This window comes from Gorilla gorilla, chromosome 20 (genome assembly GCF_029281585.2).
Source record: "Gorilla gorilla gorilla isolate KB3781 chromosome 20, NHGRI_mGorGor1-v2.1_pri, whole genome shotgun sequence".
NCBI lineage: Eukaryota > Metazoa > Chordata > Mammalia > Primates > Hominidae > Gorilla > Gorilla gorilla.
Genome location: NC_073244.2, coordinates 28,361,020 through 28,386,095, shown reverse-complemented (window position 1 = coordinate 28,386,095; position 25,076 = coordinate 28,361,020). Strand labels below are relative to the sequence as shown.

Here is a 25,076-nt window from a genome sequence, read left to right as displayed (position 1 = left end):
CACCACTGTATTGCAGCCTGGGTGACAAAGTGAGAACCTGTCTAAAAATAAAAATAAATAATAATAATAATAAAAACAAACAGTAACAAGTGACAAAGAAAGAACAAACAATATTAAAATTTTTTTAACGGAGTGAACAAAGGTAAATAAGATCCTAATTAACTGTACCCCTCATCTCCCTCTGGCAGGGTTTTCTTCTGTCACCCAGGCTGTAGGGCAGTGGCGTGATCAAGCTATCCCTGTAGTTTCAGCCAACTGGGAGGCTGAGACAGGAGCAACCCCTGAGACCAGGGAGGTCGAGGCTGCAGGGAGCTATGGTTGCCCAACTGCACTCTAGCCTGCATGACAGTGAGAAGACTTCACTCAGAAAAAAAGAAAGAAAAAGAAGAAGAAAGAAAGAAATTAAAACAACAACTTTAGTGTGCAGGAAGGAGCATTAAGAGAGAGAGAACAAAGGAAAACAACAACTAAAGTGATGCAAAAAGAAAATGGAAGTGGAACTAGAAAAAAAAATCACAGGAAGATCACTGGGGCCCCAGCTCCTCAGAAGAGGGAAATGGGAGGCCCATGTGGGTGAGCCCAAGGGCAGGGGAGGGGGTTTGAGGCCTCAGCGAGCCATGATCACAGCCCTCTGCTGGACCTAGGAGACACTACTGCATGTAAATATTTAAATGTTTGATATTAAATATTAAGGTCGACCTTCAATATTTGGAGCTGGTGGCCAAGTGTAACACTTGCAGCTCACAGCCCATATGTGGTCAAACTGGTGGCTCAACTGAGAAGCCAGCCAGTGGCTGTGGGCAGTGGTGCACCGGGTCCACCCTACAGCCAAGTGTTATAATGCCCAACCTTGTTTTTACTAACCCTGTTTTTAGACTCTCTCTTTTGCTCCCTTAATCACCTAGACTTGTTTCCACATGAATAAACTCTCCCTTAGCTGAGAAAAGCTGGACGAACTCCATCTGGCCCCCGTGATTTACAAGACGTTAAGGACTCCTTACCCACCCCCTTCTTCAAGGAGTTAACTTGTGTAAACAGATTCTCAACATATCAACAGAGTCCAATTAACTGATAAGGTACTGAAACAAACCATGTATGAAGTTCCCAGGATTTTGCTCAAAAGATAACACCATAAAGCCTTGAGTTTGTGTCCGGAGTAGTGCCCATATCTAACTCTTAGGAAGGATTTAGATCCCCGCACCTGGTACCGTTGCTTTTATTGTAACCATTTGTCTTTTAAGTTGTTTGTTTCTCTGTAACCATTTGTCCTTTTAATTTCTTGCATGTTTTTACTTCTGAAGAGTTGTTGCATTTAAGCTCCCCTCCCTTTCCTAAACCAAAATATAAAAGTTAATCAAGCCCCTTCCTCGAGGCGGAGAGAATTTTGAGCGTTAGCGGTCTCTTTGGCCGCCGGCTGAATAAAGGACTCTTAATTCGTCTCAAAGTGTGGCGTTTTGCTAACTCGCTCAGGTACGACAATCTCGGCTCGCTGCAACCTCCACCTCCCGGGTTCAAGTGATGCTCCTGCCTCAGCCTCTGAAGTAGCTGGGATTACAGGCACCCGCCACCATACCTGGCTAATTTTTGTATTTTTCTAGAGAAGGGTTTCACTATGTTGTTGGTCAGGCTGGTCTTGAACCCCTGACCTCACGTGATCCGCCTGCCTCGGCCTCCTAAAGTGCTATGATTACAGGCATGAGCCACCATGCCTGGCCAAAGTAGCTTTCTTCTAAGTTTTCAGTCTTCTCTCATACTGGTAGTAGACCTGGAATCACAGGACAATGGGCAGTGTGACAGCCTGTGCACAGGAGAGCAGAGCTTCCCATTTCCAGACACCCAGAGTTTTATTCCAGGCCAGGTCTCTATTGTATTGTTTTTCTGGCAAACCTGTAGAGTTTGCTGAACACCAAGCAATTCTCCAACACCAACCTATTGTCTAACATTTGAATTCTGATACCACCCAGAATCAACACAGACCCTGATTCAGGGTTCGGTTCCATAAGTTTTTCCTTAGTGCAGATGCCAGTCACAAACCCCACGCCTGAACTTTAAGCTACCCTCAGTCTGAGCCAACATACAATCCCATTTTATGTCCCTCCTAAGACTCTCCTGAACCAGAATCTGATTTTTTTTCACTCTCCATTTGCCATTCTCCTCCTACCTTATCTTTAAATCTTGTTTTCTCCTCCCTATGAAAGAAAGCCCTGGTCTGCCTATCCTTTGCAATCCTTAATGCTCTTATAATTAGTACTTCTTCCTGTTTCAATACTTCTTTGGATTTTAAATTATTCTACATAAATCTGTTTTATTTTACAACTTTTAGAAACGGCCTCAGAACAAGAACAATATTATCTTCAGGAAGAATCTTTCAGGGGGCCGGGTGCGGTGGCTCACACCTGTAATCCCAGCACTTTGGGAGGCTGAGGCGGGTGGATCACAAGGTCAAGAGATCGAGACCATCCTGGCTAACACTGTGAAACTCCGTCTCTACTAAAAATACAAAGAATTAGCTGGGCGTGGTGGCACGCGCCTGTAGTCCCAGCTACTCAGGAGGCTGAGGCAGGAGAATCACTTGAACCCGGGAGGTGGAGGTTGCAGTGAGCCGAGAGTGCACCACTGCACTCCAGCCTGGGTGACAGAGCGAGACTCTGTCTCAAAAAAAAAAAAAAGAATCTTTCAGGCCGGGCGCGGTGGCTCATGCCTGTAATCTCAGCACTTTGGGAGGCCGAGGCACGTGGATCGTGAGGTCAGAAGTTTGAGACCAGCCTGACCCACATGGAGAAACTCCGTCTCTACTAAAAATAGAAAATTAGCTGGGCGTGGTGGTGCATGCCTGTAATCCAGCTATTCAGGAGGCAGGAAAATCACTTGAACCCAGGAGGCAGAGGTTGCAGTGAGCCGAGATGGCGCCATTGCCCTCCAGCCAAGGCAACAAGAGCAAAACTCTGTCTCCAAAAAAAAAAAAAAAAAAAAAAAGAGTATGTCAGTCCCCTTCCATCGTAACCTTAACTGCATCTGCCTGTGGGTCCCCAGCTTTCCAAGGCTCTGTAGCTTCTCTCAGTATATAGTCTTCTTTCATGACTTGGACATCTGCCCAGGAAGCTCCCAAGGAAGAACAAACTGGGCCTTTAATAACCTCCTATTGCAGGATCAATATTAGCTTTAGCTTGGAGTCACTGGGTGCAAGCTTTAATTTCCATGTCAGAGTTATTCACTTGGTTTTTGGAAGTTTAAGTGTTTGAAAAATCCAGCGAAATTACCCAAACAATGTTTATATAAAAAAAGGAGACCAGGTGCAGTGGCTCATGCCTGTAATCCCAGCACTTTGGGAGGCCAAGGAGGGCGGATCACCTGAGGTCAGGAGTTCGAGACCAGCCTGAACAACATGGCGAAACCCCATCTCTACTAAAAATACAAAAATTAGCCAGGCATGGTGGCAGGCACCTGTAATCTCAGCTACTCAGGAGAATTGCCTGAACCCGGGAGGCAAAGGTTGCAGTGAGCCGAGATTGTGCCACTGCACTCCAGCCTGGGCGACAGAGCGAGACTCTGCCACAAAAAAAAGAGGAAATTTTAAGGTGCTTACATTTCATACCTCAGTAAGAAAAGCAAAAGTATCTATTCCTTTCAGACAATAAGTGTGTTATTATATTATTTCCATTAAAAATCATGTAGTAAGTAGTCATATGGGAACACTTTTAGTAGGTTCCAAGTTTCATCTTACAAAATTTGACATTAAACTCAGAAATCAAGATAACAGGATATAGAACAGGTATAGTCAATGTCACAAATTTACCCTGCACAAGGAGGAACTGATGTTTTTGCGAATCTTGTAACTTGCCCATTATCTACCACTTTTTTTTTTAATGTATGCATTTTTTACAGCCAAAACGGAAAATATATTTTACCTATTCTTTTCTTTGGTAGCATTTTAAAAGATAAGCCTTGGAATTCTGTTTGAAATTCACTCAGCCATAAAAAACACATCTTACAGGAAAAAAAAAAAAGGTAACTGAGAATTTTAAACAAATGGAATGCATGATTAGATTTATTTTCTGAAACCCACCTCTTTTATGACCTCTCAGGAGACACTGCATTATGTCCCAGGGAGTTTCCAAGTGCATTTTACTTTGCAAGTTCTTGCACCATCTCACCGGGGTCAGGTTTTTGTGTTTTGCTTTGTTTTTTAGGGATACCATTTTTCCCACGAATCTCAGAGAATCCAGAGGCAGAAATCATTTCTGTTTTCACCTCAATACCAGCATCTGATTGGCTGACCAGCAATGTGTGTCCAAGAAATGGAAGCTGGCTTGGATGAAGACAATCTTTCTTTTTTTTTTTTTTTTTTGAGACGGAGTCTCGCTCTGTCGCCAGGCTAGAGTGCTGTGGCGCGATCTCGGCTCACTGCAACCTCCAACTCCCTGATTCAAGGGATTCTCCTGGCTCTGCCTCCCGAGTAGCTGGGATTACAGGCATGCTCCACCACGCCCGGCTAATTTTTTTGTACTTTTAGTAGAGACGGGGTTTCACCATGTTGGTCAGGATGGTCTCCATCTCCTGACCTCGTGATCCGCCCGCCTCGGCCTCCCAAAGTGCTGGGATTACAGGCGTGAGCCACCACGCCGGCAACAAAAGTGAACTTCCAAGGTTGTATCATCTGTTTCACCTCTCAGCCCTCCAAGCTATCACTGTTAAATATAATGGGTATTGAGAAAACTGTTAGATATTAAGGAATTTCTATATATCCTCCAGTTGAGTTAGGTGTTCTGATGTAGCTCAAGTATTTTCTTATCCCTACCTCCAGGGTCTAAACTAGCAAATCACATCAGGACACCTACAGAGGACAATTGGCGATTTTCCAATAGAAAGTGAAATAACCCCGTTAATGAGAGTAATGCAGTTATTTTAAAAAAGAGAAGTCAGATTGAGATGTAGCACAGTCAGGGCACAATTACCCTGATAATAGCCACTTCACAGAGATTGGTTTAGATGTTTTTCTAAAATGAGCAAATTCAGGCAACATAATTCATGTTTATCTATCCCTAGCCCCAGCTGCTTCCCCATTCCTAATGGTCATCCCAAGATGTGTACAGCAGTGTGGTACAGCACGGTGAGAGAGAGCCTCAGGGATGGGATGAGGGTCTTTGCTGCATTGTCAACATAATTAAAAAGTTGTTAAAAGGGTATCCAAATGTTCTGTTTCTTCCCCTTCAGTAGCTACTAAGATGCACTATACAAGCTGACCCAGGGAAGGAAAAAAGCAAGCGCATTTCAAGGCTCAGCTCACTTGATTAGCTGTAATTCCCTGGGCACGTGCCCCGCCTACGTGAGCCTGTTTCCCTGTCCATAAAATGCGCAAACGCTAGGGAGGGTGGGTCCTGGAGCTTTATCCAATCAGTGGCGCTGGCGTGGGAACCACCCAATCAGACGCGCAGTTGGAGAGGGGGCCATGGCTTCCGGCTTTTGGCGGGGCCTTTGTCTCCAGCTCCCGCTAGAGCTTGGGACCCGCCTCTGCTTTTCCGCGTCCTCCAACTCGGGAATCCCCGGTGACTTTGTCGCAGCCTCCGTTACCCTGTGATCTGCAAGTCCTGGGAGACGCACAGCTAAGATGCCCGGACATCCTGGAAGCTGGGAAATGGTGAGTGTGCGGGGTTAGGCATCCTGAGAGGGGACAGCAGGCTGTGAAAGTGGCGGGACCGGCCTCCTCACAGTCCGCTCCTGAGTCCTGGTCGCTGGCGCAGCTCCGCCCCAGGCCCCTCTGGCCGCAAGATGGCGGCTGGGCCCGCAGCCGAGACTCCCGCGTCCCGCCCCATTCCTGCGCGGTACCCTGTCTGGAGCTCTCTGGTCAGCTCTGCACCAGCAGCCCCGAGTATTTCCCAGATTGTCCAGGGATGCCCGGCGGATGATCGGGGCAGAATCCCGACTCGATGTGTGCGCAGGAGGGGCTGCGGCCCTGGAGTCTTCAGTTTCTGTTGTTAATTTTTTTTTTTTTTTTCTTGAGAGGGAATCTTGCTATGTCGCCCAGGCTGGAATGTAGTGGCGCGATCTCGGCTCACTGCAACCTCGCCTCCAGGTTCAAGCGATTCTCCTGCCTCAGCCTTCCGATTAGCTGGCATTACAGGTGCGCACCACCAGGCCCGGCTAATTTTTATTTATTTATGTTTTTATTTTTACTAGAGATGGGGTTTCACCATGTTGGCCAGGCTGATCTCGAACTCCAGACCTCAGGTCATACGCCCGCCTCAGCCTCCCAAAAGTCCTGGGATTACAGGCGTGAGCCACCGCGCCCGGCCTCTTAGGAACATTTCTGAATCTCACACTCGGAGGCTGTCAAAAGTTGGATAATTGACTTTCATATGCGGGCCTGGTCCACAGGTGGGTTGGTTACTCTCAGACCAAGATTCAGTACACGTGTGAGGCTGTGACTGCACTGAAAAGCACAGTCCGCAGACAAAATTGTGGCTCTCTTGCAATACCGTCAACCATTGAGATTGTGACTCACGTACTTAGACCCAACATACAGGAGGTGTTGACCCTCATACCTGGAACCTGGACATGTGTGGAATTTCTAATCTCATTCCTGGACTTTCCTGCAGGTAAGATTGCATGCATCTACTAAGCACCTTAGTGATTTGACTCTCCTGCCTTGGCCCAGCCCACAGATGGAGATTGTGACATATCGCTTGACTTTGCACCTTGAAGATGTGACTTTTTTCCAGCTTTGGTGATGCCCACAGATGGCATTGTGACACATAGCTGGGCCCTTCACTGAGGTGATGGGAGTCTTTTTTCTTGCCTTGGCACTGTCCACAAGGTGCATTGTTACATATTGCTAAGCCCTGCTCTCAGGTTATGTGACTCTCCTTTTTTCCTTAGTCCCTGAATATTTTGGACGTTAGGACATGTTACTAGGTCTAACACCTATACAATAAGAGGCTCCTGCCCAGGCCCTTTCTTTTTCTTTTTTTTGTTTGTTTGTTTGAGACAGAGAATCTCGCCTTGTCTCCCAGGCTGGAGTGCAGTGGTGCGATCTCGGCTCACTGCAACTTCTGCCTCCCAGGTTCAAATGATTCTCCTGCCTCAGCCTCCTGAAGTGCTGGGATTACAGGTGCCTGCCACCACGCCCGGCTAATTTTTGTATTTTTAGTGGAGATGGGGTTTCACCATGTTGGCCAGGCTGGTCTGAACTCCTGACCTCGTGATCCACCTGCCTCGGCCTCCCAAAGTGCTGGGATTACAGGTGTGAGCCACCGTGTCTGGCCCTGCCCAGGCCCTTTCTACAGAGGGCCTTGTGACATATCTCTGCATCAATCACCTAGGAGAGTGACTCTCCATTTTTGCCTGCACTCTGCCTACAGGAAAAATTTTGACTTATCACTAGACTCAGGTAATGTGTCTCTCCTGCCTGGGCCTGGACCACAGAGAGCATTGTTATCCATTGCTGGGCTCAGCACCCAGGTGATATGACTCTGCTGCCTGTGTCCTGCTTTCAGGGGAAGTTTGTTACATATTCCTGGCTAAATATTCAGGTGATGTGATACTCTTGTCTGGTCTCTGCCCTCAGAAAAGACTGTGACATATTCCTGACCCAAAACGCACGTGATGCGACTCCTCTCTCCCTATTCACAGGTGGGATTGTGAAATATAGCTTGGCCCAGTTCGCAGGTGCAATTATGACTCTTCTACCTTCAACCAGCCAGTAAGAGAGATGCTGCCTCTTATAGCTAGGCTTAGGGTTATGAGTATTATCCTGGGTCTCTTTCTTGTACAAATGTCATAGAAAATTACTTTTTTTTGAGATGGAGTTTCGTTCATGTTGCCCAGGCTGGAGTGTAGTGGTGCAATCTCAGCTCACTGCAACCTCCACCTCCTGGGTAATTTTTGTATTTTTAGTAGAGATAGGATTTTGCCATGTTGGCCAGGCTGCTCTTGAACTCCTGACCTTAGGTGATCCACCCACCTCAGCCTCCCCAGGTGTTGGGATTACAGGCATGAGCTACCATGCCCAGCTGAGAATTACCACTTTTTTGTTGTTTGTTTGTTTTGAGACAGGGTTTTGCCCTTGTTGTCCAGGCTGGAGTACAATGGCGAGATCTTGACTCACTGCAACCTCCGCCTCCTGGATTCAAGCGATTCTCCTGCCTGAGTCTCCTGAGTAGCTGGGATTACAGGCATGTGCCACTACGCCTGGCTAATTTTGTATTTTGAGTAGAGACGGGGTTTCTCAGTGTTGGTCAGGCTAGTCTAGAACTCCCGACCTCAGGTAATCCACCCGCCTCGGCCTCCCAAAGTGCTGGGGTTACAGGCGCCAGCCACCGTGCCCAGCCAAATTACCACTGTTTTGAATACTATATAAATCTCTCGTGGTACAGAGAGTGTCATTATAGAGTTCAGCAAGCAGGTGAGATTGTGTTTCTACTTTGCCCACCCCACCAACCGTTAGAATTGTCACCCTCACACAGTGATGGAGCCCACTGGTGAGGTCCTGAATCTCATGCACAGACACAGTCCACAGTTAAAATTGTGGCTGTTATATGTGAACATTCCGCAGGAGTTTGAATAATGACTCATTTCTAAATCTAGTTCATAGGTGAGAATTTTTCAATCTGAACCAATGAGAAGTCTACCTTCCTGAGGACATGTTGACTCTCATACCTGGGCTGAGGGCCAGAGCGAACACAGCTCACGAGAGATGGAGGCTCTTATGCACAGGTTCAATTCGTTGGTGAAATTGTCACTAGCGTACTTAGACCCAACATAGAGAACGTGGTGACTCTCATACCTAGAACTGGGACCTGTACGGGATTAATTGATCACTGGACCTTTCTGCAGCTGTGGTTGTGACATTGGCCAGCACCTGAGTGATTTCAGTTTCCTGTCTGGTCCCAGCCCAAAGGTAAAATTGTAGTATATCACTGGTCCCAGCACCTAGGTGATATGACTCTCCTCTTTTTATGGGACCTCACAAATTTTGGGTATTGTAAAATAGTACTGAATCCTGCACCCATGTTATGTGACTCTCTCACCTGTGCCCTACATGTTGTGCCATATTATGGCACAATATGTCACATTAGAAATTGTCACATATGGCCGGGCATGGTGGCTCATGCCTGTAATCCCAGCACTCTGGGAGGCTGAGATGAGCGGATCAGTTGAGGTCGGGAGTTCAAGACCAGCCTGGCCAACATGGTGAAACCCCATCTCTACTAAAACAATACAAAAATTAGCCGCGTGTGGTGGTGCATGCCTGTAATCCCAGCTAATTGGGAGGCTGAGGCAAGAGAATCACTTGAATCTGGGAGGCAGTGGTTGCAGTGAGCCGACATGACACCACTGCACTCCAGCCTGGGCAACAGAGCAAGACTCTGTCTCAAAAAACAACAACAACAACAACAAATTGTTACATATAAGGCCGGACACAGTGGCCTCACGCCTGTAATGCCATCAGTTTGGAAGGCTGAGGCGGGTGCATCACCTGAGGTTAGGAGTTCCAGACCAGTCTGATCAATATGGTGAAACGTCTCTACTAAAAAATACAAAAATTAGCCGGGCATGGTGGCGTGTGCCTGTAGTCCCAGTGACTCGGGAGGCTGAGACAGGAGAATTGCGGGACATGGAGGTTGCAGACCCAAGATGCGCCACTACACTCCAGCCTGGGCGACAGAGCAAGACTCTGTCTCAAAAAATAAAAATAAAAAAGAAATTGTTACATATTGTTGGGTCCAATACCCAGGGGATGTAACACCTTTTCTCTGGACCCTGCCTACATGGAGCTTTGTGATGTAACTCAATGATGCCCGTCATCATGGTGATGTTACTTTCTCTTTTTTTTTTTGGAGACGGAGTCTCACTCTGTTGCACAGGCTGGAGTGCAATGGTGTGATCTTGGCTCACTGCAGCCTCCGCCTCCCAGGTTCAAGTGATTCTTCTGCGTTGGCCTCCTGAGTAGCTGGGACTACAGGCATGTGCCACCACACCCAGCTGATTTTTGTATTTTTAGTAGAGATGGGGTTTCAGCATGTTGGCCAGGCTGGTCTCGAACTCCTGGCCTTAAGTGATCCACCCTCCTCAGCCTCCCAAAGTGTTGGGATTATAGGTGTGAGCCACCGCGCCTGACCAGTAATGTTACTTTCTTCTCCTGCCTGGTCTCTGCTCACAGAGACCTAACATCAAGATGATGTGACTCTTATTTTTCTTAGGCCCTTCATATTTGTGTATCGTGACATAATGCTCAGCTGAACACCTAAAGGTCGGAAGTCTCCTACCTGGGCCCTTCCTACAGGGAGCATTGTGACATGTCCCTGCATTCATCAACTAGGAGATGTGACTCTCCTCTTCTGCCTGCACCCTGCCTACAGGGAAAATTGAGGCACATTGCTGTGGCCAGCAACCAGATGCTGTGTTTTTTCTGCATGGGTTTTTATTACAGAAATGATGGTTGCCATATCTCTGGGCCCAGCATCCAGGTGATGTGACAGTCTTCTTCTGTCTGGTCCCTGCTTACAGGAACATTGTAGCATATTGCTACGCCCAGCACCTACCTGATGGGATTTTCCCCTGGTTTTAGGTTTTGCCTGCAGCAGACATTGTGAAATATTGCTAGGCCCTGCACTGACATGTGAGTCTTCTGCCTACGATTTGGCCACTTGGGCCATTGTGACATATTGCTGGGTCCAACAGCCGGGTGATATAACTTTTATGCCTGGACCCTGCCTATGGGTGGCATTTTGAAATGTCTTTGCACCAGTCACACAGGTGATTTGACTCTCTTGCCTTACCTGGTTTCTGCTTACAGGAAGTTTTGTGACATTTTGCAGCACATAGCTGATTTGATTTTTTTTTCTTAGTTTTTCCTCCAGGGAAGATTGTGAAATATTGGTGAACCCAGCACCAAAGTGATGTTACTCTACTTTTTTCTTGGCCCTGCTCACGTAAGACATTGTGACATGTTGCTGGGTTTTACACCCAAGCGATGTGAGTTTCCTGCCTGGACCATGCTTACAGAAAACATTTTAACACATATCTAAGCTCATCAACATTTTATTTGACTCTCCTCTTTTATCTGGGCTTTGTCCATAGGTCAGATTGTAATATATCTTTGAGCCTGGGTTGTGCTAACAGAAAAGAGAGTGACTTATTGTTTGGCCCAGCACACAGGTGATGTGATTCTTACGCTTGGTCCCTGTTCAGGTGGTCATTGTGACATAACTCTGGGCCAGTCACCTAAATAATAGGTCTCCTTTTTATTTCTGAATCTGTCCACAGTAAGAAATGTGAGATATCGCTTGGCCCAGCACCCATGTGATGTGACTCTCCTCTCATAGCTAGGCCCTGCCCACTGTAGTGATTGTGCTACCAGCTCCTACGTTATCTGACTCTTGTCTTCTTCCTGAGCCCTGCAAACAAGTAGCACTAGGAAATATCCCTGGGCCTTTCACCTAGGTGATGTGACTTTTCTGCCTGGGCTCTCCTTATCCGGGTATTGTGACATGTTGCTGGATGCAGCATTTAGGTAATGTGACTTCTTCTCTACTGCTTGGACTCTGAACAAAAAAAGATTTAGATGTATCACTGGGCCCAGCACCTACATGATGGGACTCTTCTCTTCTCTGGGCCCTGCATACTCTTTTTTTTTTTTTTTTTTTGAGACGGAGTTTCGCTCTTGTTGCCCAGGCTGGAGTGCAATGGCATAATCTCGGCTCATGACAACCTCTGCCTCCCGGGTTCAAGCGACTCTCCTGCCTCAGCCTCCTGAGTAGCTGGGATCACAGGCATGTACCACCACACCTGGCTAATTTTGTATTTTTAGTAGAGACAGGGTTTCTCCATGTTGGGCAGGCTGGTCACAAACTCCCGACCTTAGGTGATCTGCCCGCCTCGGCCTCCCAAAGTGCTAAGATTACAGGCGTGAGCCACTGCGCCTGGCCCCTGCATACATATTGTGACATGTAGCTGGGTCTGTCACCAAGGAGTCTCCTACATAAGCCCTGGTCACGAGAGTATTATGACATATCTTTTCATTCATCACCTAGGTGATGTGACTCTTCTTCAGCCTGCACCCTGCCAAAAGAGGATTGTGATGTATCACTGGACCCAGCACCTAGATGGTGTAACTCTCATCTTTTGCCTGGACCTTGCATATTTTGGGTATTGTTACATATTACTGGGTCTGACATTAGGAGATGGGAGGTCCCTGCCTGGGCCTGCCCACAGGGGGCCTTGTGACATATTTTGACATCCATCAATTATAATATGTGACTTTTCTCACCTACATGCACCATGCCCCCCAAAAACATTGTAACATACCACTGGGATCAGCAACCAGATAATGTGTCTCACCTCTCAGGGTGTTGCTCATAGAGAGCACTGTAACATATTGTTGGGCCCTGCACCCAGGTGGTGTAACTTGCTGCCCGTGCCCATCTTACAGGAAGAGATGTTAAGGCATCCCTGGCCAAGCACCTAGGTGATGTGACTCTCCTGTCTCGTCCTTGCACTCAAAAAAGATTGTAACATATCTCTAGACCAGCCCCAGGTGATGTGACTCTCCTGCTCACTCTTTACCCATAGGTGTAATTGTAACATTGTAACATATATATATATATATATATATTTTTTTTTTTTTTTTTTTTTTTTTTTTTGAGACGGAATCTTGCTCTGTCGCCCAGGCTGGAGTGCAGTGGAGCAATCTCGGCTCACTGCAAGCTCCACCTGCCGGGTTCATGCCATTCTCCTGCCTCGGCCTCCCAAGTAGCTGGGACTACAGGTGTCTGCCACCATGCCCGGCTAGTTTTTTGTATTTTTAGTAGAGACAGGGTTTCACCCTGTTAGCCAGGATGGTCTCGATCTCCTGACCTCATGGTCCGCCTGCCTCGGTCTCCCAAAGTGCTGGGATTACAGGTGTAAGCCGCCTTCCCGGCCCTTGTCACATATATTTTGCCTGAGCTTACAAATTACTATGATGATTCTCATACCTTGAACCAGGCAATAAAAGAGAGACACCTTGCCTAGCTAGGCTTGAGAAAACAAACATGATTCTAAGTTTCCTTTTTTTTTGCAAAGGTCATGGAGAATTACCACTCTCTCAGATATTATAAAAAGCTCTCAGGTGGCACAGAGAGTGTCATCACAAGCCAGAAACACAGATGAGATTGTGTTTTGTGTATTTTTTTTTTTTTTTTTGAGACAGAGTCTCCCTCATCACCCAGGCTGGAGTACAGTGGCACGAGCTCACCTTACTGCAACCTCCACCTCCCAGGTTCAAGTGATTCTCCTGCCTCAGCCTTCTGAGCAGCTGGGATACGCCCGGCTTTTTTGTATTTTTAGTAGAGATAAGGTTTTACCATGTTGGTCAGGCTGGTCTCGAACTACTGACCTCATGATCCACCTGCCCCAGTCTGGGCCTAGGGCCACAGGTACGATCATGGGTTTATACAGTCACAAAGATCTCAGAGTGGATTTGATTCTCCTGTATATTGTATAAAGCCCTCGGGTAATACACTGAGTGCCCTTACATGGCCCAGCACACAGGTGACATTGTTATACTCATATGCGCAACCAGCCAACAGTAAATATTGTCATCCCTTAACATAAACATAACCTACTTCTGGAGCTCTGAATGTCACACCTGGAGGCAGTGGAAAATTACAAAATTGACTCTTATAGGTGAATCTGGTCCACAGATGGATTGGTGACTCTCAGGTCAAGATTCAGCACACCTGTGAGGCTGTTTTTTTTTTTTTGTATTTTTAAGACCGAGTTTCGCTCTTGTTGCCCAGGCCGGAGTGCAATGGCATGATCTTGGCTCAATCCACCTCCCAGGTTCGAGTGATTCTCCTGCCTCAGCCTCCCTAGTAGCTGGGATTACAGGCGCCCGCCACCATATCTGGCTAATTTTTGTATTTTGAGTAGAGATGAGATTTTGCCATGTTGGCCAGGCTGGTCTCTACTCCTGACCTCAGGTGATCCACCTGCCTTGGCCTCCCAAAGTGCTGGGGTTACAGGTGTGAGGCACCACGCCTGTCCAAGGCTATGATTTTACTAAGAGACACAGTCTGCAGGAGAGATTGAGGCTGTTATGCATGGATTCATCTACATTGAGATGGTGACTTGTGTACTTAGACCCAATATCCAAATGGTATTGACTCATACCTAGAATGAAGACATGTGAAGAACTGTTTTATCTGATTTCTGGGTCTTTCTGCAGGTGTGATTGTGACACATACCTCTGCTCAGAATGTGAGCGATTTGACTCTCCTGCCTGGGCCCAGTACACAGATGGGATTGTGACATATCGCTGGACCCAGCATGTAGATCATGTGACCCTATACTCTTGCCTTGGTGCTGTCGCAGAGGGCATTGTGACATATCACTGGTCCCTGCACCCAGGTAATGTGTTTCTCCTTTCTGTGCCCTGCCCAAATGGGCTATTGTAACATATTACTGGATCTAACACCCAGATGATATGAATCTCCTACCTAGACCCTGGCTTCAGGGGACATTTTGCCATATTTCTGGACCCATCTATTTAATGTTACTCTTCACCTTTACATGGGCTTTTCCCTAGGAGACGTTGTAACATATCTGTGCCAAGCACCTACATGATCTCACTCTTCTCTCCTGCCTGGGCCCTGACCACAGAAGAGGGGGTGACGTATCACTAGGCCCTGACCACAGGTTATGTGATTTTTCTGCCTGGTCCCTGTCCAGAGAGGACATTATGACATTTGCCTGGGCCCATAAACTAGATTATATGACTCTCCTTTTGTCTCTGAAACTTGTCCACAGTGGAGATTTTGACATATCACTTTTCTCAGGATCTACATAATGTGAATTTTGTTCGATGCCTCAGTCCTGCCCACTGGGGTGATTGTGCCATATAACTAGTCTCAATTCCTAGGTTATGTGACTCTTCTTTATGAGCCTTACCCACATAGGGCATTTTGACATATCTCTGGAGCCCTCTCTTAGATGAGGTGACTGTGCTGCACGGGCCCCTTTTTTTCAGAAAATATTGTGCCATATTTTTTGACCTAGTAACAAAGTGATGTGACCCTCGTCTATTGCTTGGTTTCTGCCCAAGGCGGGATTGTGATTTTTTTTTATTTTATTGTTTTTTTTTTGAGACGGAGTCTCACTTTGTTGCCAGGCTGGAGTGCAGTGGCACGATCTCAGCTCACTGCAACCTCTGCCTCCCGGGTTCAAGCGATTCTTCTGCCTCAGCCTCCCAAGTAGCTGGGGCTACAGGCACGCACCACCATACCTAGCTAATTTTTGTATTTTTATTAGAGACAGGATTTCACCACGTTGTCCAGGATGCTCTCGTTCTCTTGACCTGGTGAACCACCAGCCTCTGCCTCCCAAAGTGCTGAGATTACAGGTGTGAGCCACCATGCCTGGCCAGGGATTGTGATTTTTCACTAGGCCTAGCACCTTGGTGATGTGACTCTCCTCTCCTACTACAAGGTTTCAGGTAGAAAAGGAGAGTCACGTCACTTAGGTGATAAACAGAAAGATAATGTCATAATTCTCCTATTAGCAGGGCCCATGCAGGAGAGTCACATCACCTAGTTGTTGGACCCTGCCATATTTCAATATACACAATTTGTTTCACCTAGGTGTTGGTGAATTGTGTATTGTATATATTAAAATATGGCTAGTCCAACACCTAGGTGATGGGACTCTCTTCACCTGCTAATAGAGGAATTATGACATGTCATTTGTTTATCACCTAAGTGATGTAACTTCTACCTGAACCCTGTAAAAGGGGAGGATTGTGACATATCACTGGACTCTGTATCTAGGTGATATCACTCTCTTTAACCTGGGCCCCTTGTATTGTGGGTATTATGACACATCGCTGGCTCAAACCAAATGGGTAAAGAGCTCTTGCCTGGGCCCTGTCTGTGGGAAGCACCTTGTGACATATCTGTGCATCCATTACTTTGGAGGTGTGACTCTCCTCTTCCATCTGCACCATGCCCACAGAAAGATTGTGTTGCATCTCTGGGTTCAGCAACCAGGTGCTGTGTTTGTTGTGCCCAGGCCTTGCCTGCAGAGAGAATTGTGACATAGCTGGGTCCAGTACCAAGTAACGTGACTTTGTTGTCTGTGCCTTGCTTTCGAGAAGGAATTGTAACATAACCCAGGACAGGCAACCAGGTAATATGACTCTCCTGCCTGGTCCTTGTCCTGAAAAATTGTGACGTATTTCCAACTCAGCATGCAGGTGATGTTACTCTCCCATTTACTTTCTACTCACAGGTTAGATTGTGACATACACTTTAGCCCAGTTCACAGTTGCGATGATGATACTCATACCACAAACCAGTCCATAGCAGAGATACTGGTGCTGGTAGCTAGACTTAGAGAAACGGGTAAAGTCCTGGATTACCATTCTTTCACATTTTGTATAAAGTCTTTGGACGGTACAGAGAGTGTTATCATAGGGCCAAGCACACAGGTGAGACTGTTTCTCAAATGCACAACCTACCAAATGTTAGCATTGTCACCCTCACACGAATTTCACATGTGAATGGAGTCCACAGTAAAAATTATGACTGTCATATGTAATCATGTGACAACAGTTAAGATGGTGACTCATTTCTAAACCTAGCTCATAGGCAGGTGAGAACTCTTCTCTAGACCAAGCCAATTGGAGAGATGTTGACTCTAATGCGTGAGCCTAGGTCCACAGGTATGATTATGAGTTTGTATTAGAAAAAAAAGTCTCAGAGCAAATTGTGACTATCATGGATATTGTATAAAGCCCTCAGGTAGTATAGAGAGTTCTATAACAGGGCCTAGCACCCAGGTGACATTGTGACACTCTTATGCAAACCCAGGCAAGAGTGAAAATTGACAACTTTCCACATGAACACAGCTCACTGTTGAAGTTCTGAATCTCACACCTGGAGATGGTTGGAAAATTGACTCTCAAATGTGGATTCGGTTCACACGTGGGCTGATGACTCTCAAACCAAGATTCAGCATACCTGTGAGGCTGTGACTCCACTAAGGGGACACAGTCCACAGCAAAGATGGAGGCTCTCATGGATGTATCCAGTCCACCGTTGAGATTGTGACTTGTGTACTTGGACTCAACATACAACATGTGTTGACTCTAATACTTAGAAATGGGATGTGTGGGATTGTTCATTCCTACATTTTTTTGTGACTGTGATTGTAACATACAGCTTTGCCCAGCACCTGAGTGATTTGACTCTCCTGCCTGGTGCCTAGTGCACAGATCGGATTGTGACACATTGCTGAATCCAACACCTAGGTGGTGTGACTCTGTACTTTTGCCTCAGCACTGCCCACAGGGGGGCATTGTGACATATCACTGGACCCCACACCCTGGTTATGTGACTCTTCTGCCTGTGCCCTATCTTCATGGGCCATTGTGGCATTGCTATGTGCAACATCCAGGTGATGTAACTTTCCTTGCTGGATCCTGCTTGCAGGAAGCATTATAATCTATCTGCATCCATCACCCAAGTAATGTGACTCTCTTTCTACCAGGTTGCTGCTTACAGAAAGAATTGTTACCTATCACTGGGCCAGCACCTAGCTGTTGTGATGCTTCTTTTTCTACCTACATTCAGCTCACAATGTAGATTTTGACATACTGCTGGGCTAAACACCAAAAATGAAGTTACGTTTTTCCTCAGCACTTTCCTCATCAGGCATTGTGACATACTGTTTGGCCCAGAACTAAGGTAATGTGAGCCTCCTGCCTGAACCCTGCCCATAGTGGGCATAGTGACATATTTGTGAACCCATCATCCATATAATGTGACTTTCTTACTTGGGTTTTCCCTATAGGAGAGATTGTGACATATATTTGAGCCCAGAAACCAAATAATTTGACCCTTCTTTCCTGCTATGGCCATGCTCCCATAAAAGAGAGTGACTTATTCCTGCGATTAGCACACAGGCTATGTGATTCTTCTGCCTGGTTCCTCTCCACAGGGGTTACTTTGACATATCTCTGGGCCCATTACTTAGATGATGTGACTCCTCTTATTCCTGGGATGTGTTCACAGTTTGGACCGTAACATATCGCTTAGTCAAGCACTTATGTGATGTGACTCTTCTCTCATGCTTTGGCCTTGTCCACTGGGGTGCTTGTGATATGTAGCTGGGCCCAGCTCTTAGGTTATGTGATCTCTTGTTTTTTTTTTTTTTTTTTTTTTTTTGCCTGATCTCTGCATACATTTTGTATTGTAATATATATGGCTGGGTCCAACACCTAGGTATTATGAGTCTCCTGAATGGGATCTGTTCAGAAAGGTATTATGACATATTCTTTTTTCTTCATCACTTAAATGTTGTGACTCTCCTTTTTTGACTAGAACCTGCTACAGAGGATAATTGTGAAATATCACTGGACCCAGCACCTAGGTGATGTGACTCTCCTTTTTGCCTGGGTCTCACATAATTTGGGTATTGTGAATTATTTCTGAGACCAACATCTAGGGGATGGGAAGCTCCTTTCTTGACCCTAACCACAGGAGCTTTGTGACATATCTCTGCATCCATGATCTAAATATGTGATTCTGTGTTTCTGCTTGCACCCTGCTAACAGAGAAGATTACGACAAATTTCTAAGTGCAATGTATCTTGTTTATCTTGTGCTGACCTCCTATCTCATCCTGTGACTAAGAATGCCTAACCTGGGGAGGCAGCCAAGTAGGTTTCAGCATATTTCACACAGCTGCTATTCAAGATTGAGTTGCTCTGGTTTGAATGCCTCCAACATTAAGATCCACTATAAAATTACGAAAAAAGTCTAGAGTAAATGAGAATTAAATTAGGATGGGCTATTTTATCCTGGGTGCGGTGGCTTACTCCTGTAATCCCAGCACGTTGTGAGGCCAAGGCGGGCGAATCACCTGAGGTCAGGAGTTTGAGACCAGCCTGGCCAACATGGGGAAACCCCGTCTCTACTAAAAATACAAAAATTAGCCAGGTGTGGTAGCGCACATCTGTAATCCCAGCTACTCGGGAGGCTGAGGCAGGGGCATTGCTCGAACCCAGGAGGCGGAGGTTGCAGTGAGCTGAGATTGCACCACTGTACTCCAGCCTGGGTAATAGAGCGAGACTGTATCTCCAAAAAAAAAAAAAAAAAAAAAAAAAAAATTAGAATGGGCTATTCTGAAAGATGTAGCAATAATTATATTTGTGTTTATGAGTTTTTTTTATTAACCTCTACACTTGATAATGAAAGAGGTTTCCACTGTTAAAGGAAAATAAATCTCTTGATGCCAAAATTACTAAGCCACTAGAAAAGTTAAGTTGAGAACTATGTCAGGCAAACCTGCCTCCCATTTTATTTCTAAATAAGATAGCTACAAAGATAAAAAAGCTACATACTTTCTTTACAATTAGCCAACAAGGAAATTCCTTGAGAACCAAAGACAGACAGAACTCAGAGTCATTTCTCTGAGCCTCGCCTGAGACAAATGCACATCTGATTGCTTCCTCTGCAGTGCTGTTAATTTAGATATGCAGATTCACTGAGCCAGACTAAATTGTATTCAGCTGAATGCTTATCAAGGACTCAAGAATCCAGACTTTTATCTCTTATTTACTTATGACCTGGAAGCCCTCACCTCAAGTTGTCCTGCATTACTGGATCAAACCAAGAAAGAGAGAGAGGAAGAAGGAGGTGGAGGAGGAAAAAGGTAGGGACAGAAGATCTTATACATATTGATTGATGTCTCATGCTTTCCTAAAATGTTTAAAAGCTGCTGGGCACGGTGGCTCACACCTGTAATCCCAGCACTTTGGGAGGCTGAGGCGAGCAGTTCACCAGGTCAGGAGACATCCTGGCTAACAGGGTGAAACCCTGTCTCTACTAAAAATACAAAAAATTAGCTGGTATTCATAGAAAATATAATTTTTAATTATTGAGTAATCTGAATAAATGAATATATCATAAAAAAAAATTAGCTGGGCATGGGGTCATGCACCTGTACCCCCAGCTACTTGGTAGGCTGAGTCCGGAGAATCGCTTGAACCTGGGAGGCGGAGGTTGCAGTGAGCCGAGATCGTGCCACTGCACTCCAGCCTGGTCGACAGAGCAAGATTCCGTCTCAAAAAAAAAAAAAAAAAAAAGTAAGTGTAGGCAAATGTAGATGCAAATACACATCTGTTTACACAAATTCCTACTTTCAAAATCACAGAGAATGGTCACTTTTTAGCCTTTTTATGAATAAAATCCTGGATTCCATTTATTATTCCATTAGAACTTCTGTACCTATTTTGAAACTTGAGATTAAATTGTCTTTTGCTGAGTTTGCCCAGTTTATATTTCAAGTAATACTATATCATGGGAACACATTAGAGATTTTCTATATTTTTATGTTTTGCATCAGTTTCTAAAACCTGGAAATTATCTTGTTTTGAATTTCTTATGAAAATGGAATACTATCCACTAAGAATATTCCATTAGCATACTGCAACTTAAAGTCAGGAGATCTAAACTTTTTCTGGTAACATTACCTATATTTAGTTGTTTAAAAAATGTTCTCTCTCTTTTTGTATATGCTTTTTAATTTACTTTTAAAAAATGTGCATAACATTTCCTTGAATTCTATTAATGGACCTCAATGCTTTAAAAAATTTTTTTTGATAAAATAACTCAGTCTGAATGTGATGGTTCATGCCTATAATCCCAGTACTTTGGGAGGCTGACTTTGTAGGATTCATTGAGCCCAAGAGTTTGAGACCATTCTGGGCTATCTAGTGAGGCTTCATCTCTACAAATAAAAATATGATAACAAATTAGCTGAGCATGGGGCCACATGCCAGTGGTCCCAACTACTCAGAAGGCTGAGACAGGTAAATTGCTCGTGCCTAGATTGCTGAGGCTGCAGTGAGCTGCAGTCATGACACTGCACTCCAGCCTGGGTAACAGAGACCCCCTCTCAAGAATAAGAAAAACCCCACAGAGGATAAATAATAAAATATTCAATGTTTGTAATACTTCCTACTCAAAGGACCAGAAGCCAGGAAGGTCATAAAAGCTGAAATTCAAAAACAATTATTTTCATTTTTTAGTAGCCATATAGTATATTACTTATAAGTGAAGATGACCTTATGCACAAGGTTAAGGGCAAATACCCTCTGGGTTGGGCCTGCTCTGCTCAGGGAGGAAGCCCTGCCTGAAAAGGCGGCAGCCTAGGCTGTCATTCTTCTTTCAGCCCAGCTTCTGATCACATCTTCTTTCATTCAGGGTTTGCGGGGGCAGGACCTTAGAAGTTATCCAATCGGGGACGCTGGGCTGGAAACCGTCCAATCAGGCACGGGGCAGGAGAGGACAGGGCGGCTTCCGGGATGTGGCGGGGCCTTTGTCTCTGGCTGCAGTTGGAGCTCCGCGTCTCGTCTTCATTCTTCTGTGTCCTCTGCTGCTAGAGGTCCAGCCTCTGTGGCTCTGTGACCTGCGGGTATTGGGGGATCCACAGCTAAGACACCAGGACCCCCCGGAAGCCTAGAAATGGTGAGAGTGCCGGTCCGACATCCCGAGAGGGGGAAGGGGCTGTGGCGTGACTCAGGCCTTCCCGCAGTCAGCTCCACAATCTGCGCGTGCCGGAGTTCTTGCCCAGCTCGGCCTCAATCCCCTTCAGCCATAAGATGGCGGCTGCTCTGGGAGGCGGCCCCGGGCGTCCTGTCTCTTCTCTGCGCAGTGACTGTGTCCCGGCCTGCAGCCCTCTGTGGGCAGCTCTGCAGCCGCAACGCGGCGTCTCTCCCAAATTGTGCAGGGGCCACAGGAGGGTCGTCAGGAGAGAATCCTGACTCGTGATGCAGTTTCGTGAATAGGAAGAGCTTTGGTCCATGGCATTTCTAGTCCCTCTTTTGGTCTATTAGAAACAGGAGAGTCGGCCAGGCGCGGTGGGTGACGCCTTTAATCCCAGCACTTTGGGAGGTCGAGGTGGGTGGATGACGAGGTGAGGAGTTCGAGAGCAGCCTGGCTAATATGGTGAACCCCGTCTATACTAAAAATACAAACATTAGCTGGGCATGGTGGCGCGCGCCTGTAATCGCAGCTACTAGGGAGGCTGAGAGGAGAATCGCTTGAACCCAGGAGGCGGAGGATGCAGTGAGCCGAGATCGCGCCATTGCACTCCAGCCTGGGCATCGTAGTGAGACTCCGACTCAAAAAAAAAATGAGAGTCACCACAAAAATATTAATCAAAGAGTAATTTAAGACTGTAAGGTTTGTAGTTCGGGGTCCATGGGGAATGAAGGAATTTTTTTTTTTTTTTTGAGACGGAGTCTCTCTCTGTCCAGGCTAGAGTACAGTGGTGCAATCTGGGGTCACTGCAGCCTCCCTCTACCGGGTTCAAGCGATTCTCCTGCTTCAGCCTCCTGAGTAGCTTGGAACTACAGGCGCGCACCACCACGCCTGGCTAATTTTTTCTATTTCAGTAGAGACCAGATTTCACCGTGTTGCCCAGGCTGTCCGCCTGCCTCGGCCTCCTGAAGTGCTAGGATTACAGGCGTGAGTCACTGCGCCGGGCCAGGAAAGACTTTTAGAAGGCAAATGATGAAGAAAACCAAATTCAGTACTTTGTTAGGTAGAGTTATATAGTTTTTTAATTTGTACGATTAAGGTGGAAATTTCCTGGTTATATAATCGGGTTAATTGGCAGTTTATAGTTGTTTAAGGCTGAATTTTTTTTTTCTCAGTGTAGTAATTTACAAAATATACATTTGAGTTAGATTTTTATAAGGTAGAAACCCTGGCATTAGAGTGAGGTCAGTCTAATTGCCTGCCACTTAATTATTTTCACACTCCACAGAAGAGTGATTTTCCTCTGCATTTTTCTCGTGTTTCAAGCAGGGTCTGAAGTCTACACCGTACTCCCCATTCCTCCAGCCTAATGGATTTGAGTAAAATACTAAATTTTCAGTCCAGGCAGGGTGGCTCACGCCTGTAATGCCAGCACTTTGAGAGGCCGAGGCGGGCGGATCACTAGGTGAGGAGTTCGAGACCAGCCTGGCCAACATAGTGAAACCCCGTCTCTACTAAAAATACAAAAATTAGCTGGGCATGGTGGTGCATGCCTGTAGTCCTGGCTGCTCTGGGAGGCTGAGGCAGGAGAATCTCTTGAACCTAGGAGGTAGAAGTTGCAGTGAGCCAAGGTTGCAACACTGCACTCCAGCCTGGGCAACAGAACAAGACTCCGTCTCCAAAAACAGAAACAAAAAAAATTAGCGACGTGTGGTAATCCCAGCTACTTGGGAGGCAGGAGAATTGCTTGATCTCGGGACGCGGAGGTTGCAGTGAGTCGAGATCGTGCCACTACACTCCAGCCTGGGCCACAGAGTGAAACTCCCTCTGGAAAAAAAAAAAAAAAAAACTAAACTAAATTTTCCTTTATTTCTGACATTCCCAAATGCCACCTTCTTCTCCGCAATTCACGTTATCAACTATTTTTTCTTTTTTTTGTTTTTTTTTTGAGATGGACTTTCGCTTTTGCTGCCCAGGCTGGAGTGCAATGGTGCTATCTCGGCTCCCTGCAACCTCCGTCTCCCGGATTCAAGCGATTTTCTTGCCTCAGCCTCCTTAGTAGCTGGGATTACAGGTGCCTGCCACCACACCCAGCTAATTTTTTTATATTTTTAGTAAAGACGGGATTTCACTATATTGGCCAGGTGGTCTCGAACTCCTGAGCTCAGATGATCCACCCGCCTCAGCCTCCCAAAGTGCTAGGATTACGGCACTTAAAAATAGCCACCGCGCCGGGCTTTTTTTTTTTTTTTTTTTTTTTTTTTAGTGTACATTTTAGATACAGAGATACGTTTTAAAGATATTTTAGATATCTGTACATTTTTGATACAGATATTTTAATTATTTTTTGAAAAATCATTGGATGGACTTAAATAAATTTTCCTTCCTTCTTTCCTTCTTTCTTTCCTTCCTTCCTTCCTTCCATCCTTCCATCCTTGCTTCCATCCTTCCTCTCGCTTTGTTTCCCAGGCTGGAGTGCAATGGTGCAATCTCAGCTCATTGCAACCTCCCGGGTTCAACCGATTCTCCTGCCTCAGCCTCCCGAGTAGCTGGAATTACAGGCACCTGCCACAGTGCCTGGTTAATTTTTTTGTATTTTTAGTTGAGACAGGGTTTCACCTTGTTGGCCAAGCTGGTTTCGAACTCCTGACCTTGTGAGCCACCGAGTCCGGCCTAAATTTTGTTTTCTATTTGAAAATATTTTCCATATTGAAAAGAAAGCAAAAAATAATCCCCTTACACTGTTAGTAAAAAATAAAAATCTCTGTGCCTCTTTTCCTTTTCTTTTTTTCTTTACTTTTTTTTTTTTTTTTTTTGAAACAGTGTTGCTTTGCTGCCCAGTCTGGAGTGCAGTGATGTGATCTCTGCTCACTGCAACCTCTGCCTCCCTGATTCAAGTGATTCTTTTGCTTCAGCCACTCCAGTAGCTGGAACTACCGGCACCTACCACCATTCCCAGCTAATTTTTGTATTTTTGTTAGAGACGAGGTTTTTCCATGTTGACCAGGCTGGTCTCGAACTCCTAACCTCAGATGATCCACCCGCCTCCGCCGCCACGCCTGGCCTCTTTTTTCTTTTTGTTTTCCCTAGGCACAAGACTCTTTTTTTTTCCCCGCCCCCCTCTTAAGATGGAGTTTAGCTCTTGTTGCCTAGGCTTGACTGCAGTGGAGCCATCTCAGCTCACTGCAACCTCTGCCTCCTGGGTTCAAGCGATTCTGCTGACTCAGCCTCCCGAGTAGCTAGGACTACAGGGATGCACCACCACGCCTGGCTAATTTTGTATTTTTAGTAGAGACAGGGTTTCCCCATGTTGGTCACGCTGTTCTCAAGCTGCCGACCTCAGGTGATCCACCCGCCTCGGCCTCCCAGAGTGCTGAGATTATAGGCATGAGCCACCACACCCAGCCAGAGACTTTCAGAATGTTTTTAGGTCAAGTTTTTCCTTTCGAAAAATGTGGGTGATTTTTCCTCAGCCACACTTCATTTTGTTGTTTTTGTTGTTTTTTTCTGATCCTGGGTTTCAGTACTGTCTAGGGATAAACCAAGATAACCACCA

The 25,076-nt window shown here is 45.9% G+C and overlaps 1 protein-coding gene and 1 long non-coding RNA gene across 15 annotated transcripts in view; one reads left to right on the top strand and one right to left on the bottom strand.

The window, feature by feature from the left end:
• Nucleotides 1-5,342: 5,342 nt before the first annotated feature.
• The window catches only part of ZNF43 (zinc finger protein 43), a 47,329-nt gene continuing 27,595 nt past the window's right edge, over nucleotides 5,343-25,076 (top strand). For 2 of the 12 annotated variants that reach the window (XM_063701165.1, XM_063701163.1), the window contains exon 1: nucleotides 21,368-21,505. In XM_063701165.1, coding sequence (XP_063557235.1) covers nucleotides 21,503-21,505 — 3 coding nt within the window. In that variant the 5' untranslated portion in view covers nucleotides 21,368-21,502. Of the gene's footprint in view, nucleotides 12,148-14,206; nucleotides 19,689-21,324; nucleotides 21,506-25,076 lie in introns of those variants that run through there. The other 10 variants (XM_063701171.1, XM_063701170.1, XM_063701167.1 and 7 more) reach the window with 10 other exon arrangements.
• LOC129528952 (uncharacterized) overlaps nucleotides 21,323-25,076 on the bottom strand; it is a 37,065-nt gene continuing 33,311 nt past the window's right edge. For all 3 annotated transcript variants that reach the window (XR_008674287.2, XR_008674288.2, XR_008674289.2), the window contains exon 3: nucleotides 21,323-21,446. This is a non-coding gene — a long non-coding RNA (uncharacterized lncRNA). The remainder of the gene's footprint in view (nucleotides 21,447-25,076) is intronic.